Raw genomic sequence first — 15,830 nt, forward strand, 5'->3', positions numbered from 1 at the left:
TGTATGTAGCATCGGTTTATAGCTGCTCACCTTTCTGTATCCTCCCATCGAGGTCTGCAGCTCCTTTAGGTATAAGGGCTTTGACATAGATGCCTCCATGTCGGACTGTTGTGTTAGTTCCACCCTAAGAAAAGAAAAAAAAAAAAAGCTCTTCAGCCAAAGGAAGTTGATACTTTTATGATTTTTCTATTTGGGTTAATGGTTGATGTTAAGTTTTTTTTTCTACTCTACCTTAAAATTCAAACTGAAAATTGCTCCGTCAAATAAAATGTCTACACGTTGGGTTTGTAATTATTTTAAACAAGTCTTGCAGTGCTCTCTGCAACTATTAACACCTCTGGTAAAGATGTCAAAATTGCTTAAATTGTCCCCTTCAAAATTTCTTCTGCTGTTGCTTTGTTTTAGTATTAGAACAAGATAATATCATTAAATGCAAACTAAACAAGTCCTCGACTCAACAGTGAAAGATGCTTTTTATGTTTTTCCTGCCACATTAAAGGTTTTACAGTAGGCAGATTTTTATGTCAGACAAAGATAATGTGAGTAAATACAAAATACAGTTTTTGAATCTGAACAGCTGTCCAAAATCCCCCCCAAAACAAGCCATTGTGAATAAGTTACTAAACTATGAATCAACACCCAGCTTTGGCGGCCAAACTGGTTGAATAAAAAAAACGAATCACTTAGCTATAACCCATCTGACGTGAGCTAAGAAAACTGAAGTAACAACAAATCATCATGCATAAACCCAGTGTCATCTGCAAGTCTGGGTTAAAAAGTAATTGCTTAGATTTTACAACTATGATGAACTCCAATACGAGTCATTATTTAGACATGGAAGAAACAGACTTGTGATTGATCCTAGGAGTGCATGACCTCTCACAACAACTCATCCAGGAGGCCACAAAAGAAGCCAGATCAATATCTAAAACACTGCAGGCCTCACTTTGCTCAGTTAGCATTCCTGTCCATAGTTCACAATAATAATAAAAAAAGACACCTAATAGAGAAATTAAAGTCTAAAACCACCGTTGAGCAACAACAACAAAAGGCCCATCTATATATTTGTTATATTTGCAGAAAAACATGATCTGTAAAGCTCTAAGTAAAATAATCTTTGCAGTAACAAAACAAAACAAAACAGGGACTTTTGGAAGGTGTGCGTCCTGTAACATCTGGCATCAAACCAACAACATTTTGGAGAAATGACATTACACCGATTGTCAAACATGGTTGTAGTGTGATAGTCTGGGAAGTTGAAACTACTTTTCAACTTTCCAGGGCTGAAAAAAATAAAAGGTTCTGGAGGGGCCTAGTCAAAGTTTGGACTGAAAATTGTAATTTGTTGCTGCCAGTGGGGCACTGCCAGTTTTTAGGTTTGGGAGACAATAACATTTCACATACAGTCAGAACGATTATCCACCTTTAATAAATTAAACTATAGTTTAACAACTGCATTGTTAATTTACTCAGATTATCTCCGTCTAACATTTGAATTAATTTGAGAATCTAAAGCAAAAACAGAATAAATCTGAAAGCCAGACTTACAACTTTGTATAAGAAATCTCCAAAGCTAGAAAGTTGCGGAGCACTGCAATAAAAGGGTCTAAAATTGTTTTAGGGCTTTAGCAGGGCGGTACTAACTACTGGGGTACTGAGTAATAAGTCTTGATTTTCTAAGATAACAGTTGAAGCATTTATTGTTCAGCAAAAATTTATCTGAAAATGATACCACATTCTTCAACGTGATGTTATTGACAAATATACATTAGAGATGTAAAGCACAAATGATCAACAACACTCAGGTAACAATTTGTCCTTTCGATGAATATAGTATGAGCTCAAGATGTGCATAATCAGATCCTAAATAAATACTATACATGTTAGAAAGGTTAAGACAATAAATGATCACTAACCATTATGCATAGCTTATGAGGATATACATAATCTATTAACGGGTAAATTGAATGTTGCTGTCTCTAAGTAGAAATCCCAGCAAATCAATTTCTGAATTCCATGAGAGAAAAGTTTGATTAATGGAGCTCCAGAAAAAAATCAGTCATAAACTGAAGTCAGCCAAAGAAATCTCATAAAGCAGCTCTTTGTATGCAGTTGTTGGTCATTATTGCCAAAGTGCAAAAGATACCAGGACTTTATTAGCATTTTTTTTAATGAAAAGATAAAAAAACACATGCAAAATTAGTCATATTACCAGAAGCTACTTCAAAAGAAAGCATTAAGAGAACCAACCAAAAACAAACCAAACACAGAAGAGCGACAGTGAGGAGGACGAGCCAGAAAGGAGCCAAAACAAAGAGGGTGAAAACCTTGTCGAACAGTACCGTGACATTTATGCCCAGGCTGCTGTCTATTTTGGACAGCTCAACGTCAAATAGATCTCCTGGACGGAGACTATTGACCCCTGGGGCATTACCATTTAAATTTTCCGTGATGTTTTCCTGCAAACAGAGAACATGGCATCAAGTTGAATTGAACATGCAGTGAGGAAAGGGTGATCAAGGCCAAGTGAAGAAGATAAATTTGTTATTGGAGTCAGATGCATATCATGCAGTATACAGATTAAAAAAAAAAAAAAGGTGCTTTCCACTAACACCCATAACAGCAGGCCAAAGGTTAACCACAGGCAGTTAGTGGTGTCAAGCATCAGGCAGCTAATCTGTGATGCTTGTGTTCATGGGTGAAGGATTTGTTCCAACAAAACTAAAAGATGATTTATGGTTCTCTCAAAACAGACGACTATTATGTTGAGAAATGGCGGGCAAACATTATTAAAAGCACTAAATTCATAACAAGGACCGCACCTTTTTGGCCTTCACTTTCTCTTGACTACTGGAATAAGTCTCTTCATCCATGTCCGTATCCCCCCTGTCGGACTGCTCAGAAACCGGAGGAACTACTGAAAGTTTGACTCTTCTAGTTTTCGGAGGCAGAGCCGGAGGCGACTGATTCAGTTCAGCCTGTGGCTTCAGTCCTCGAGATTCGGTAGCGGTTTCAGAGGAGGCGGCAGTTTTCACTCTTTCCAAGGCCTGCTGAACTCTATCGCGAGGTGGCTGGTTGATTTTAGCAGAGCTGCTCATCCTGGAATCTTGAGAGCCGAGGCTGCTGCGCTGACGTGCCGGGGAGGAGGCAGACGTGGGAGTGCCGGCGCCGTGGAGAGGAAGACCGGGACTGACCATGTCATGATGTTCCTCTGATGACGGGTCAGCCTCTCGCTCTGGTCTCTGAGCAGGTTTAGGTGAATTAAAATATGATTTGGGTGGTTGGGGAAGAAACGGAGAAGAATCTGACAAAAGAAGGGAAAAGGGCAGTGATGTAAGCCTGAGAGGAACGTAAATAATCCGACATTTTACTTGCAACTTAAACAGATTTATGTCCCTACGTTTATCCTGATAGAGCCTCTCTTTTGGTTGTGACACCACCAGAGTGACATCATCAGGAGCGCTCTGAAGGATGTTAACCGTTTCATCGTGAGGATATCCATCCAGGTTTATATCATTCACAGATATCAGCCTGTCACCTGAAACAATTAGTCAGTGTTAACAGCAAAGTAATACAGCAAAGGAGTAATTTACAGCAGGGTATAAAAATAAAGTCTCTATGAACGAGTCGCCTACCAGGTTTCAGAAGTCCGTTCAGATCAGCAGGACCTCCAGGAGTGATGGAGCTAATGATAGTACCGAGGTTTGTACGGCCAGAGTTCTCCCCTCCAACAACCTGAAATCCTTCAACACACAAGCACAAATAGACTCACAGAAGTAATAATATTCCCTATTTTTTTTCCACATTACACACATTTAAACAAAGTTTACCACAAGCCATGTTCTAACACAGGTAAAAGAATGAGCAAAGTCCAGACCTAAGCATTCGTAACAATGCTTAAAAAAATGTATGTTCTCTTCCAGAGTCCATTCAATCCAACTGAGTTTAAACTATTTCAGCTCATTAGTGAAAGTCTATGTTTGTGATAAAAGTGCAGCTCATTTGAATGTTGAGAAACTCTCTTTGGTGAAGTAAACATCACAAATTAATATTGATTCTTACCCAACCCATATTTCGCATCTTTCTTTAAGTTTACAGTTGTAATCTCTCTCTTTAGAGATGGCAGCTCGTTCAGCTTTTTCTTCAAAGAATCTGTTCAATAAAATAAAATAAAAAGTAGCATTTTTAGTTAAATATATCATTGTCAGGAGATGCTTCCCCTTCTCTGAATTAGGTATTTCTTAATATTAGCTGGATCAACTGGAGGCTACCCTGACTGTATAAAAAAAAAACAAAAACAAAAAAACCCAGTAACCATTAATCCAGATGAAAACAGAGTGGTGTTGAAGGACTCCGACTTCAGCACAACAGCAAGAATAAAGAAGAAATGAGAGACGTGCATGAAGCTATTAAATAGTGGGACTGCAGCCAAAGTTCAGATCCACAGGCCAGCAGCAGAATCAGAACAAAGGCTCAATTCTAGATTATATAAGTCAGATTTACAGACGTCTATTTTTGGTTTGTATCCAGATTGTACTGTCATGCGCGGTCAACTGACAGAAGAAAATAGTCATGTTTTAGTGCAGGCTCCCAAATCCTTTTTTATACATCATGCATACCATTAGCAGAAGCTGGAGTTGAAGGAGCTCCAGAGGAACTGTGCATACTGACACCTGTGAACAAGAGATCAGCCATTAGCGATTCGCTCTTTATTTATTGTACAGGAAATATATTTTACTGTTGATGATCAGGCTATGCTTGCTTTTAAAATAGTCCTGCAGTGCACTAGGAAAATATTTCAATACTTTTCTTGCTTTTTCTAAATAAAATGTATATAAAAACACATTTGTATTCAGGAAATATTTAATATGTATTATTTTTTTGGTTATTTTTAGTTAATTTAAGTAAATTAAGTTTGTTATTGAATTGAGGGACTCCGTAAGAGCTGGAATAAATTATTTTTAAGTAGCTTTGCTCACTCTTCTTATTGAATACTCAAAAAGGAAAAAACTTAATTGAATAGTTTCTTCTGATCCTGAAGAAACAATTGTTAAGTAGGTTTTACCTCAGTATAATGTGGAAAAAAATTACTTCAGCCATGTAAATGCTGGAGTAAGACAAAGATCCAGTCTACAGTTTGAGCAAGAATTTGTTTAGCTGAAAACCTCTTCATATATTTTCCATTTTTCTTTGCAATAATCTAAAAATGATTCTTACCAACTACATATGCTTGGCCATTGTCTTCAATGGAAGATGAGTCTGACTCCTTTTTGGACTGACTGAGGTGCCATGATGGGCTGTTCTGGAGAACTGAACCCAAAGACCTGAGGAATAGAATAGAATAGAAATACTTTATTCATTCCAGACAGGAAATTACTGTGCAGTTGCAGCATACACATACACACAGATCAAGTTACCAATAAAAAAATAAGTAAAATAAATAAATAAATAAAAAATATAAAAAGGATGCCAGTTTATCTATACAGCACATTAACAAAAGATAACCAAAATGCTTTACAAATTATTTGAACAAAAAAAATTTGAAGGAAAATCATCTGCTCTAACAAGGTCCCAGACTCCGTTCAACAGTTTTGTTTGAGCCTCCACAGAAGCTTGTGCTTTTAAAAAGACCTTGAAGCATTTAAAAAGGAACTGGTTGTTTGACTGCAGTGTAAATGCTTAAAAGGCCACATAAATATGGTGGGACAAGACCATTTTAAACTTTATAAACCAACAATAAAAGTTTATAATTGATTCTAAAATGGACTGGGAGGCACTGGATGTAATGTTGCCTTCAGAAGATGAGAGTGCTGCATTCTGGAAAGTTTGTAATTGGTGGAGGGAAGACTGGTACAGACCAGCATGTGGGGAAATGAAATAGTTCAGGCATGAAGTAATAGAGGGATGAATAACGTTCTCCAGATATAATAATATTAATCTCTATTCAAAGAGATAAAACTCCGCTAAATGTTTCTATGAAGGTTTCACAACTTCAGAGATCCGTTTGAAGCCAGAGGGAACAAAATGTGGTGGGAGGGAATGTTGTTCCACCTTCCAGTGTTAATCATCTTTGATTGTGCTGAGTACTGAACAAGGGAGGCAAAACTAAACAACTGAAACCAAATGCAATATAAAGCGATGTGCTTTACACAACTGTTTCTCAGAATCCAGCTGTTTATTTAAAATGTTTGAAGCAAATGAATGCATTAGAAGTTCCTGGCAACGTGAAATTGACAAGCCCTAAATAAACCAGCAAACGCAGAGCCAGGTACAGTCTCCCACAGACACAGGGGATTATGTACCCCCACACACAGAGATTCCCCCCAGAGAGTCAATTAGGCAGAGGTAGAGATTCGTCTGTTGTGTCTCTACAGTCAAAGCATAGGTTAGGTTCCTGAAACAAATCCTCACTTAATAATCTTACTGTGTGCTAAGGTCAGCACAAAGGGGTTTAAAGGAACAACCCACAAACACACACACTGGACTAGACCTGGGAGGAATGGATTTTTTCACAACAAATCTGACTAATAATTTTCCCCCCTCACTTTGTTTCTTAAAAATAAATGACAAATGACAGAAACTTAATTTTTTTTTTCAATTATTTCTTGTGGAAGTTGACTTGAATTTAAAGTTGAAGTAAATGCAAACTACAAAATATGCTTGTGAAACAAGATGATAGGGCAGGTTGATATCACTATGAACTACAAAAACTCAGAGTGCATTGGTATAAAAAACAAAAACAAATTAAAAAATAAAAACTTGATTTTCCAAAAAATAAAGTGTCATAAACAGAAAATTTGATTAATTGCCCAGCCCTACTCGGGACCCATCTAAATAAGTAACTTGGAAAAATGATTCATAAAATAAAGCTGTAAAAATTCAATATCTGATTGGTTCTCCTCAGCATATGCACTTTTGTGTGTTCAAAAAAAGCATTTACCTCTTAACATTTGCATTTTATTTACTTACTTGTCCTGAAGATGAGAAATTGAGTCAGTGTCTGAATTTGCCCGCTGACGCTGGAAGTTGGAAGTTGCCTGGTTTAACTGGGGCTGGGTCAATCTGGCATTTGACGAACGGAGCAAATCCAACACCGGGTTCTGCTCCAGCTCCGACATCTGCGCCAGGTTGTGGTGGGACCGACTCATCAACCGTGGATTGGTAAAGGCAGTGGAGGCTAGCGGGTTGTAACCTGGAAGGTGGAGCTCATCGTGGATTAATACAGAGCCGGCCGGCGTCTTGTTGAGAGCCACCTCCGAGTAGGAGATCCTCTTCAGGTGGTCCGGGTTGGAGCGCGTGGATAAGCTCTGGGCCAGGCTGACGGGCCGTGCTATCCGGGCTGATGCGTCTCCACCCTGAGAGTCTACGGAGTACTGCGTGCTGCTCAAGGGGCAGTTCTCTGATGAACGAGAAGATGAAATGCAAAATATTTTCTACTCATTTCCAGTGGAGGATTCAGAACCAAATTGGATTACTTGGGTAGAAATTTGCTCGTTGGAGGTTTGTACTTTTGAAAGTATCCGAGCCTTTGAGGTTAAGCTTTATAGGAGGTTTTTACCCGGTTGAATATTCCCAGCCTTTTATTCCAGTTACTTCTAAATTAAATCGCCTCTGCAGATTATATGTCCTGACAACCTTTAAATATATGGCAGGATTAAATGGTGTTTTTGTTTGCAAATGTAACATTTAAACCCAGTAAAAGATGATGAATATCAATGGATGGTAAATGACGCATGGTTGTCTGAATTCAAGTTTGGAGAGAGGAGAGTAAAAGATTAAGCCACTTTCTAGAAATTTAGACTGGCAATGTTACTGGACATGTTTTATTCTATAACTGATCCTTTATGACAGCTCTTGCAGCCTTTATTCTGCGAATGTTTCCATGGAGTTGGTGTGGTATAAGGCACAGCTGTTGTAGTACAATTGTTGCTCATATTTTTGATAGTCATTACTAAAAATTGCTACATTTTATTTTTTATATTTCTCAACCTGTTTTATTCAATATGGTACACACAAAGATTGATTAATGTTCAAAACTAATTTCAATATGCAACATCTGAGATTGATGCTAACTAAGAGGTGATTTCACTGCTTTTTAAATAATGGTCTCATTGCTTTCAGCAGAGACCTCTCTCCCCAGATCACCGAAGCTGCAGTAATACAGAGTTTTAAAGTTGTGTTGAAACAATAGCTGTATTACCGCTGCACAAATACAAGCCGACAGGTTTGTAAGCTAGCCACATTGATTTGCAAATTCCATCTAGGTAGATGTTTAGATGTTTGTGACTCTATGCTTCAGACATACCGAGATCCTGCAGCTCCTGGTTGTTTTGTCGCGCCTTCGACTGCAGGTGGAACTTGTGCTGATCCGAACACAGCTGCAGCAGATACTGACACGTCCTGTTGCTGTCAGTCTGGAAAAGGTGTTTGACCTCATCTGATGTGTTCTGAAGGCAAATTTTCTTTTTCTTAAGGAAGAAAGAAATAAACAGTAGACAAACATTTAATCTAATCTTTCCAGAAAAAAACTGATATTTATAGAGATTCAAAATAAGAGACAAGTGCGCACTGCAAAGGAAATCTTCTTGGTCTCCCTCCAGGGGAACCTCAGCGCTGGGGTGCGATTTCCATTAAGGACTTCAAAAATGAGCACGCCTTTGGAGTAGATCCCCAACATGACGCCTGACTGAGACCTCTTCTCTGGAAGGACTCGATGGAAATGGACTCCATACTCGGCCAGTTTCTGGCTCGCCTTTAAGGCAAACAACACGGAGGGTTCTTAAATGTTAAATACCCCAAAATTAAAACACACACACAAAATAAATAAAATAAACAAATCAGTAAGTAATTGAGACAAATAAAAGATCCACAAAAAGGTCAAATATTAAGAATTAGCAAATTGGATTTTCTATATAAACCAAACTCCATTTATAATGTATGTACTTAGTATTTCTTAGTAAATATTTATATCATTAAATATTTACTGAGCTACTAAGAAATATTATCAAATATTCACTAAGAAATACAATCATTATCTGACTTAGTATTGTGTTTATTTATTTATTATACATTATGGAAACCAAATAGCAGTAAGTTTCAAATTCAATGCATTAGAGCACTTTATATATTCATATAAAACAATCCTAACCTTGAGAAACTCAAACTCTGCCTCTGATTCTGATGCGCCATAGTAGTTACTGTGAAGTTTAGGCAGTTCTTCCCGGAGAGTTGTCTGGTCCACCTTATCCAAGATGGACACTGGCAGGTAGTGCTCCAGCCTGAAATACGTCTTCCCATGAAGCTGCAGCACAGACATTAACACCTGGTTATAATATCATGTGAATGGCTCCTTTTGAAATACATTTACTTGAAATACATTTACTTGTTCTCATTTACTTGTTCTTACTAGCTGCATATCAGTAAAGATATGTGAATTTGTGAGGTGGGATAAGAGGGTAAAACTCAGTTCCAACTCAGTTTCCATTTCCATTTCAACCACTGAAAGATGATCTTGGTTACCTCAGGTTGGTAGTCACCAAATTCAGCCTGCAATGCCAGGGAAGCCAGAAGCAAGGCATTTTCTGTGTTGCAGCGCATCCTTTCCTCCAAGATGTCCTTCCTCAGTTGTAGGTAGTGCTGATGTTTGGTCATAGCATGTCTGTTTTTCACACAGATTTAAGAAAAAAAAAGTCAAATAGATCTTGATATTGTATATGTTAATTGTGCTGTCCCAGGGAATCATATATCAGGCAGCAAAGTTACTCACTCAGAGTAAAAATATACGCTTACTGTATGAGGTTGACATCATCGTGGAAGAATTTGATCCGCAAGAAAAGGTTAAAAGGCACGTCTGTTCTTCTTTTCTTGGGATGCTCCTTCCATCCATCAGGAGCTACTTTGGTGAGCTTGGCATCGGGTTCGACGAAGAAAAACTCAGTTTCTGTGTGGGAATTTTTTTACAAAGACAAAATGGATTAAAGTAGGTGACAGATTGAAAATGGAAAATAAATCAGACTGAAAAGACAAAGTAGTGTCTGATTGTGATCTCCGTCAATAATCTGATTAGGTGGTAAAGAAAAGGAGGCGGAATATAACATTTTTATGATTTTTATTAGTAAAGATGCTGACAATCATCTCATTTCCTTTGTGGACAGATGATTGGTTTGTGTTGATCCCTTAAAAATCCAGTAGAATAAACTCATCTTTCAGTTTATGTAACAAAATATGGAAATGTTTAAGGGGTGTGAATACTTCTCCAAAGCACCATATATTTGTATTAAAGAGAGGATGAATTTAGTGTCAAGACAGATAAAAAAAAAAAAAAAAACAGATCTCACAAGACCAGTGACGGTGATTAAAATGACAAGAGATATACAACTACAAAATCCCAAAATCTCCAAATTACCTTTGAGGTATGCAAGGCCAAAGAGATGGTGCTCCACGAGGCCGATGTGAGCCACCACCATATCAAAAACGTCTTTGCAAACTGCCTTCAGGTCACAGCCCAGCTCCAGTTTTTGCCCAGTCAGGAGCACAACACCCACCTTCCTCTGCACTTCTTCCACCTTGCTTCGTTTTGGTTGCTAGGGATGAAACGGCAATAGTTACAAAATGGATAGTTAAACTCATATTTGAAGAAAGAGCGGAGCTAAAACCTCACCATGAGTGACGAAGGCACGGATAAGGTTACCGATGGCTCACTGGCCATCTTCACAAACTCGGGTCCATGAAAGTTCTGTTGGTAATGCACAGAGAAAAAGCAATCACAGAAAGCCATATTCGCTCAGTTTATATTTTGCAGCTTTTCGTGGCTGTGCACAAACTCAAGTTTCCAACTGGTAACCCCAACATCCTAAATCACATTAATTAAACACACCACAAACATGTGAGGAAGAATGTCTCACACATGGATGTGTTCCCAACATCAGCAAATTTGTTTTTACATTTACCAACAAACATTTTTTACTAAATTTGCAATAATAGACGGAATAAATCTGAGCAAACTCTTAAATTCCCACATGTATTTACAATTAACCCCACAAAGGCCGAAATAAATTAAACACTGCAGTCGGCAGCTTTTGCAAAACATCAAATAAGCACGGAGTCAACAAGTTTGTGGCAAGTGAGCTTATGCAATTTAAATTTGTACAAGAATCATCAAAAACTGCATTATAAACAAACTTCAAGCTGCTTGCATGTGGGGCGAGGGTAAGCTGAAAGGGAGGTGTATAAATGATGGCTTTTAGGGCTTTCTGGATTAGTATCTTAAAAGCTGTCTTTATGATGGATTGCAGTTATCTCTTTAGGTGCACATCTTTAAGCACTGACTCACAATGTATACAAACCTTGGTTTTGCGGAGCGATAGAGGAGCGTAAAGAGGGTCCTGAAGGTCAAGTGCTGAAGCCTGAGGTTGGAGCAGGGGGTCGTCTGCAGAGTAGAAGTTGGCCCTGGACAGCCTATTGGCCAGTTGCGTCTGCAGCCTCTGCACCTCCTCCTCTTGCCTCTGGAGGAGCATCTCGGCACTTTCATCAGCAGGCCCTTCATTTTGCCTTACGGGAACCAAACATTAGTTGGTTAGCTCAGCAGTTTCTTATGTGATTGATGCCTTGTAGGCAGGCGTCTGTGGCAAACTGCACACAAGCTGCACAAAATATAGGATTTTTTTTTTTTTTTTCCAGCCCAACAGGGACGGGGGAGCAACAGAGGGACAGATCAAAATGATTTTCTCTTTGGGAGAAGGCATAGCAACAGCAGGCTGTTTAGGCCTGTGATGCCAGGGATTAGAGAGATCAAGAGGACTGAATGTAAATGTCACATCAGATGACCTCACTGTTGAGGCATGAGGCGATCCTGCTGTGCCACACCAGCTGTGTGTGGCACAGAGGACCAAAATGGGACAGCTTTGTCTGATGATGCACTGCTGACTGGAGGGTAGGAAGGGCAGATACCAGTTGATCATCATCATCATCATCATCGACAGACAGACTCATTAGTCGACACAGGCTCACTCAGAAGCATCATGTTTTCTCAGGACAGGAATGTTCACACAAAAATCAATAAATTAACCCTGCATATGCAAAAAGCAGTCTATTAATAATATTACCATTTACTCAGAAATTCTGACTTCCCAATACTCATTAAGAAAAAACAATAGATGACGCCAAGTACATCCAGGAGCAGAGTGGCTCATACTAAATTGGTTCTGGGTGTGTGTGTGGAATTTGCATTTCCTTCAAGATGTGTTTGCATTTGATTTTCTTCCTTGCAAAGTTCAAAGTTGTGTGCTACTCTCAATTCTGGCTTATAAATTAGTGTGCATGGCTTTGAATCTCGGTGTTATGGAATAACCAGGATGAATCAAATGCCCAGACAAAATGAAACCTAATATGGCTTTAAGATTTATGCCCAGTTAGAAATAGTTTTAAACAAAGATAAGCTCAAAACAATTCAGACCCTTTAAACTTTTTCACATGTTGCAATATTACAACCACAAGTGTAAATTAAGATTGTTCAGCCATGCAGGAGACCAGGAAAATATGAAGGAATGCTGCTGCTCTGATCAAGTGAGACTAAAATCTAACAAAATGTTGCGCTTAGCAGGAAGTCAACTTTGCACATCATCTCAACTGGGGAAACATAGTAGTGGCAGCATCATGCAATGGGGATTGCTTTAGTACAGCAGGAACTGGAAAGCTAGTCACAGTTCATGGGAAGATGGATGGAGCAAAATACATGGCAACCTGGGAGAAAACTGTTTTACAGCAGGTTTCAATGCATGCATCATGTTCCTTCCACTTCACAATTATGTTTTACTTTGTGTTCACCTGTCAGAGAAAATCTCAACAAAACAGTGAAATCTGTTTCTCACACAACTACATATACCTTTTAGAGAGCAAATAGGGGTTTGCTGAAAAGGATCAGCGTGAAACAACTTCTGCTAAGATTGAGTTACCCTGAGTGGAGGAATATAAAAAACAGCAGTAACTTCCAGGGTGTCAATTTGTGACGGACAATACGTCTTCTGATGCACAGCTGCACCGGGCCTGTGTTTACTACCTGTGTCTCTGTGAGTTGTGGCTTCTCAGAGACGGGGCGTCTTGTTCTGCGAGCACCAGCTGGGAGCCGTACCTCGTCACCTCGCCGGGTTTCTTAGCTGCAAGAGATGTGGGAATATTAGCTGCACAAGCAAGCACAAAGCAGCACGTTTAGTTTGATCAATCTAACACACCTCTCACGACACCCACAAGGTGATGCGATTAAACTTGCATGAACATGTCTGAGCAGAATCGTGGTTTCAGAACACTTAAATCAGGCAAAGCCGGGAGTATGAATAAAATCTGCTGACATCCACTGAATATGTGTGAGTAAAGTGACATGACGTTACAGCAGCACACTAAGAGAAATTAAACCCTGTAAGCTTTTCTGTATCTCGGTTGCCATGATTTTAAATATATTTCAACAGAAAAGGAATGAATAAATTTAAAGCAGGGTTTCGTTTTGGAATTGCTTCTCAACTCTTCTCACTTGTTAGTTTAATAATTTGATATATGTTTAAAGTAAGTATATAAAGCTAAATAAAATTCATTTTTGCCTCTTTGTATTTTTGATGCAAAAACATTGAAAGATTTAAGGATTGTTTACCTAGCCTGTAGTCTGGATCTGAAGAGGCCACTGATGGGCTTTCACTAGATGAGCTGTAGTCACTGTGGTACCTTTGGTGGGTGTGAACAGGGTCTGAAAAAATAACATTTTTCTCAGTAAGAAACAATAAAACAATCATGATCATGCATCAAACATGGGGAAAACACAACCATCATGCATATAGCACTACATAATGATTACACTGATGTGTTTGGTATATTTTTATGTTAGGATGAAGCTGATTGCACTTTCACATCAAACAGAAACTCCACAACAAAAACCTCGTCGCTTTTCATAATGGGAATTTCACAAACAAATTGATGAGCGACTCATGCTTTCATCCCCAGAAGCCATTCGAAAACACATTTAGACTTTTCTGTAACACTGATCAAGACAGCACACCGGAGAACAAATACAGGTATTAGTCATGCTGTTGGTAAACACTGCTAATAAGAAGGAATATGAAGCTCTACAGGAAGGTGGATTCACCCTACAGTAGGCGTGTCTCTTGTCAAGGTTTTTAATCAGGGTTTTAGCGTTTGACTTGCTTAACTGGTAGAACCACAGCAAGCAGAGACCAGCTCAACACATGTTTCCTCAAAGGTATCGCTTCATAAACCCTGCAACATTGAACATAACTCGGATGCAAGAAGAAAACGCAAACAATAAACTTTGAACCCTAACCAAAGTGTCATGTGTTTTTCTGCTAAGTTCACAGAACCTGAAAGTCCTGCTCCTCGGTGTCAGCTGCACAGCCTGAATAAACCACATTCTTCAGTCACCGCTCAAGAATTTCTGTTCCGTTTCACAATACAGCCGAGCTTTCTTCTCTTCATGACGACAATGGTTGTTCAGTTCGGCAAACAGCTTCAGGAAGCGCATTTAAAGTAAATGCAGCTGAAGTGATCTTAGAAGCAGGACAGTCACCTAAGATAATTTTGCCTGTCCTCTACTGCAGTGAATCATGAGTTCCCTTTACACAATTACGCAGTTGAAAAGGTTCAGAGGGTGGTTCATTTATCACTTTTCCCATGCAGTTAAGACAAAAAAAAAGGGTAAATTTTCCCAAAAACCAACAGACTCATGCAGTTACCCACACATGCAGTCACTTGCCCAGACAACCTGATATGGCAGTTCTTTAAAAACCTAATGGGTGAAGAAAAAATATAACGCAGACAAAGAATTAAACCCATTTAGCTCCTACCAAAAGGGGATTTTAAAATGCATGTAAGTGAAAAAAAGTTTCAATTTCATCTTAACATTTATTAATTTGAGCTTATTGAAGGGGAGTAAAGTCAGGGAGTCAGTCAAAGTTGACAGATTGCAGATTAAACAGAAAACGTAAGTTTTCTCATCAAAACTACTGCTGGTCAGCTGGCTGAAATACTGCTGCTATGACTTTCATCATACTCACAGAAAAACCATCTCACCCTTTTTAAGTGAGCGCTGTTTTATAACTACACTGTTCTTGTTAAAAGCTGAAAGGGCAAGCTACTAATTAAAGCGCATTAAAACAGGTTACATGAAATAGCACTTCCTTGTGGCATTATTTTAAGTTTCATTCCACAAATGTAAAAAGGAAAACCTCACCCTTCCAAAGAAGTTCAGATGAATGGAAAAAAAATAGTTTTGGTTTTGTATAAATTTACTTTTAAGCATCACATAAGTAAGTATATGTCTATTTACAAAATTCACAATGTTTGTGGAATCCTGTAGAGACCATTACAATAAGGTTTAGGATAATTTAAAATTACATAGTTAGCTTAAATAGTTGCAAAATATTTAATATCTGTTATTTTTTTCCTAACAATTTCTACAGTACAATCTTCAAAGTAAGGGGCCTATGAAATAATGACGGCAGTGTTGTGATTACACTGACTCAGAACAACCATCCCGCCTCTTTCATCTACAAGTCTCCTTTTATCATTTTCCATACTGGACCTGACCTCAGCTCAAAGCTGCATAACCTGCTGCCGAGAGCCGGAAAAGTCCAATAATCTTAGGAATTCCCTCATCCGCCATGCATGACTCCAATTCCAGCTTCAGGGTAGGCGAGGAAAAGTTTCTACTCATTGAAGGCTAAAGCATTTTTGGGGAAAAAAGGGGGGGAGGGGCTGGAGTTGTCAAGGTGCTGGAAGACAAAGAGGCGGCCAGGTAGAAACATGCCTCTGCACATACAGGCAAGTGG

At 38.8% G+C, this 15,830-nt stretch overlaps 1 protein-coding gene across 6 annotated transcripts in view; it reads right to left on the bottom strand.

Moving 5' to 3' along the window:
- The window catches only part of ptpn13 (protein tyrosine phosphatase non-receptor type 13), a 51,124-nt gene that overhangs the window by 8,451 nt on the left and 26,843 nt on the right, over window positions 1-15,830 (bottom strand). For 2 of the 6 annotated variants that reach the window (XM_017307986.2, XM_017307985.2), the window contains exons 8-26: window positions 13,643-13,735; window positions 13,058-13,154; window positions 11,346-11,550; window positions 10,661-10,735; window positions 10,406-10,583; window positions 9,790-9,940; window positions 9,520-9,658; window positions 9,149-9,301; window positions 8,570-8,752; window positions 8,306-8,468; window positions 6,970-7,399; window positions 5,218-5,324; window positions 4,620-4,673; window positions 4,063-4,152; window positions 3,636-3,743; window positions 3,401-3,538; window positions 2,823-3,304; window positions 2,328-2,459; window positions 31-124 (exon numbers count right to left, since the gene is read on the bottom strand). In XM_017307986.2, the coding sequence (XP_017163475.2) occupies window positions 31-124; window positions 2,328-2,459; window positions 2,823-3,304; window positions 3,401-3,538; window positions 3,636-3,743; window positions 4,063-4,152; window positions 4,620-4,673; window positions 5,218-5,324; window positions 6,970-7,399; window positions 8,306-8,468; window positions 8,570-8,752; window positions 9,149-9,301; window positions 9,520-9,658; window positions 9,790-9,940; window positions 10,406-10,583; window positions 10,661-10,735; window positions 11,346-11,550; window positions 13,058-13,154; window positions 13,643-13,735 (3,072 nt within the window). The remainder of the gene's footprint in view (window positions 1-30; window positions 125-2,327; window positions 2,460-2,822; window positions 3,305-3,400; window positions 3,539-3,635; window positions 3,744-4,062; window positions 4,153-4,619; window positions 4,674-5,217; window positions 5,325-6,969; window positions 7,400-8,305; window positions 8,469-8,569; window positions 8,753-9,148; window positions 9,302-9,519; window positions 9,659-9,789; window positions 9,941-10,405; window positions 10,584-10,660; window positions 10,736-11,345; window positions 11,551-13,057; window positions 13,155-13,642; window positions 13,736-15,830) is intronic. The other 4 variants (XM_008424542.3, XM_081613420.1, XM_017307987.2 and 1 more) reach the window with 4 other exon arrangements.

This window comes from Poecilia reticulata, chromosome 12 (assembly GCF_904066995.2).
Source record: "Poecilia reticulata chromosome 12, P_reticulata-male-v2, whole genome shotgun sequence".
NCBI classification, from domain to species: domain Eukaryota; kingdom Metazoa; phylum Chordata; class Actinopteri; order Cyprinodontiformes; family Poeciliidae; genus Poecilia; species Poecilia reticulata.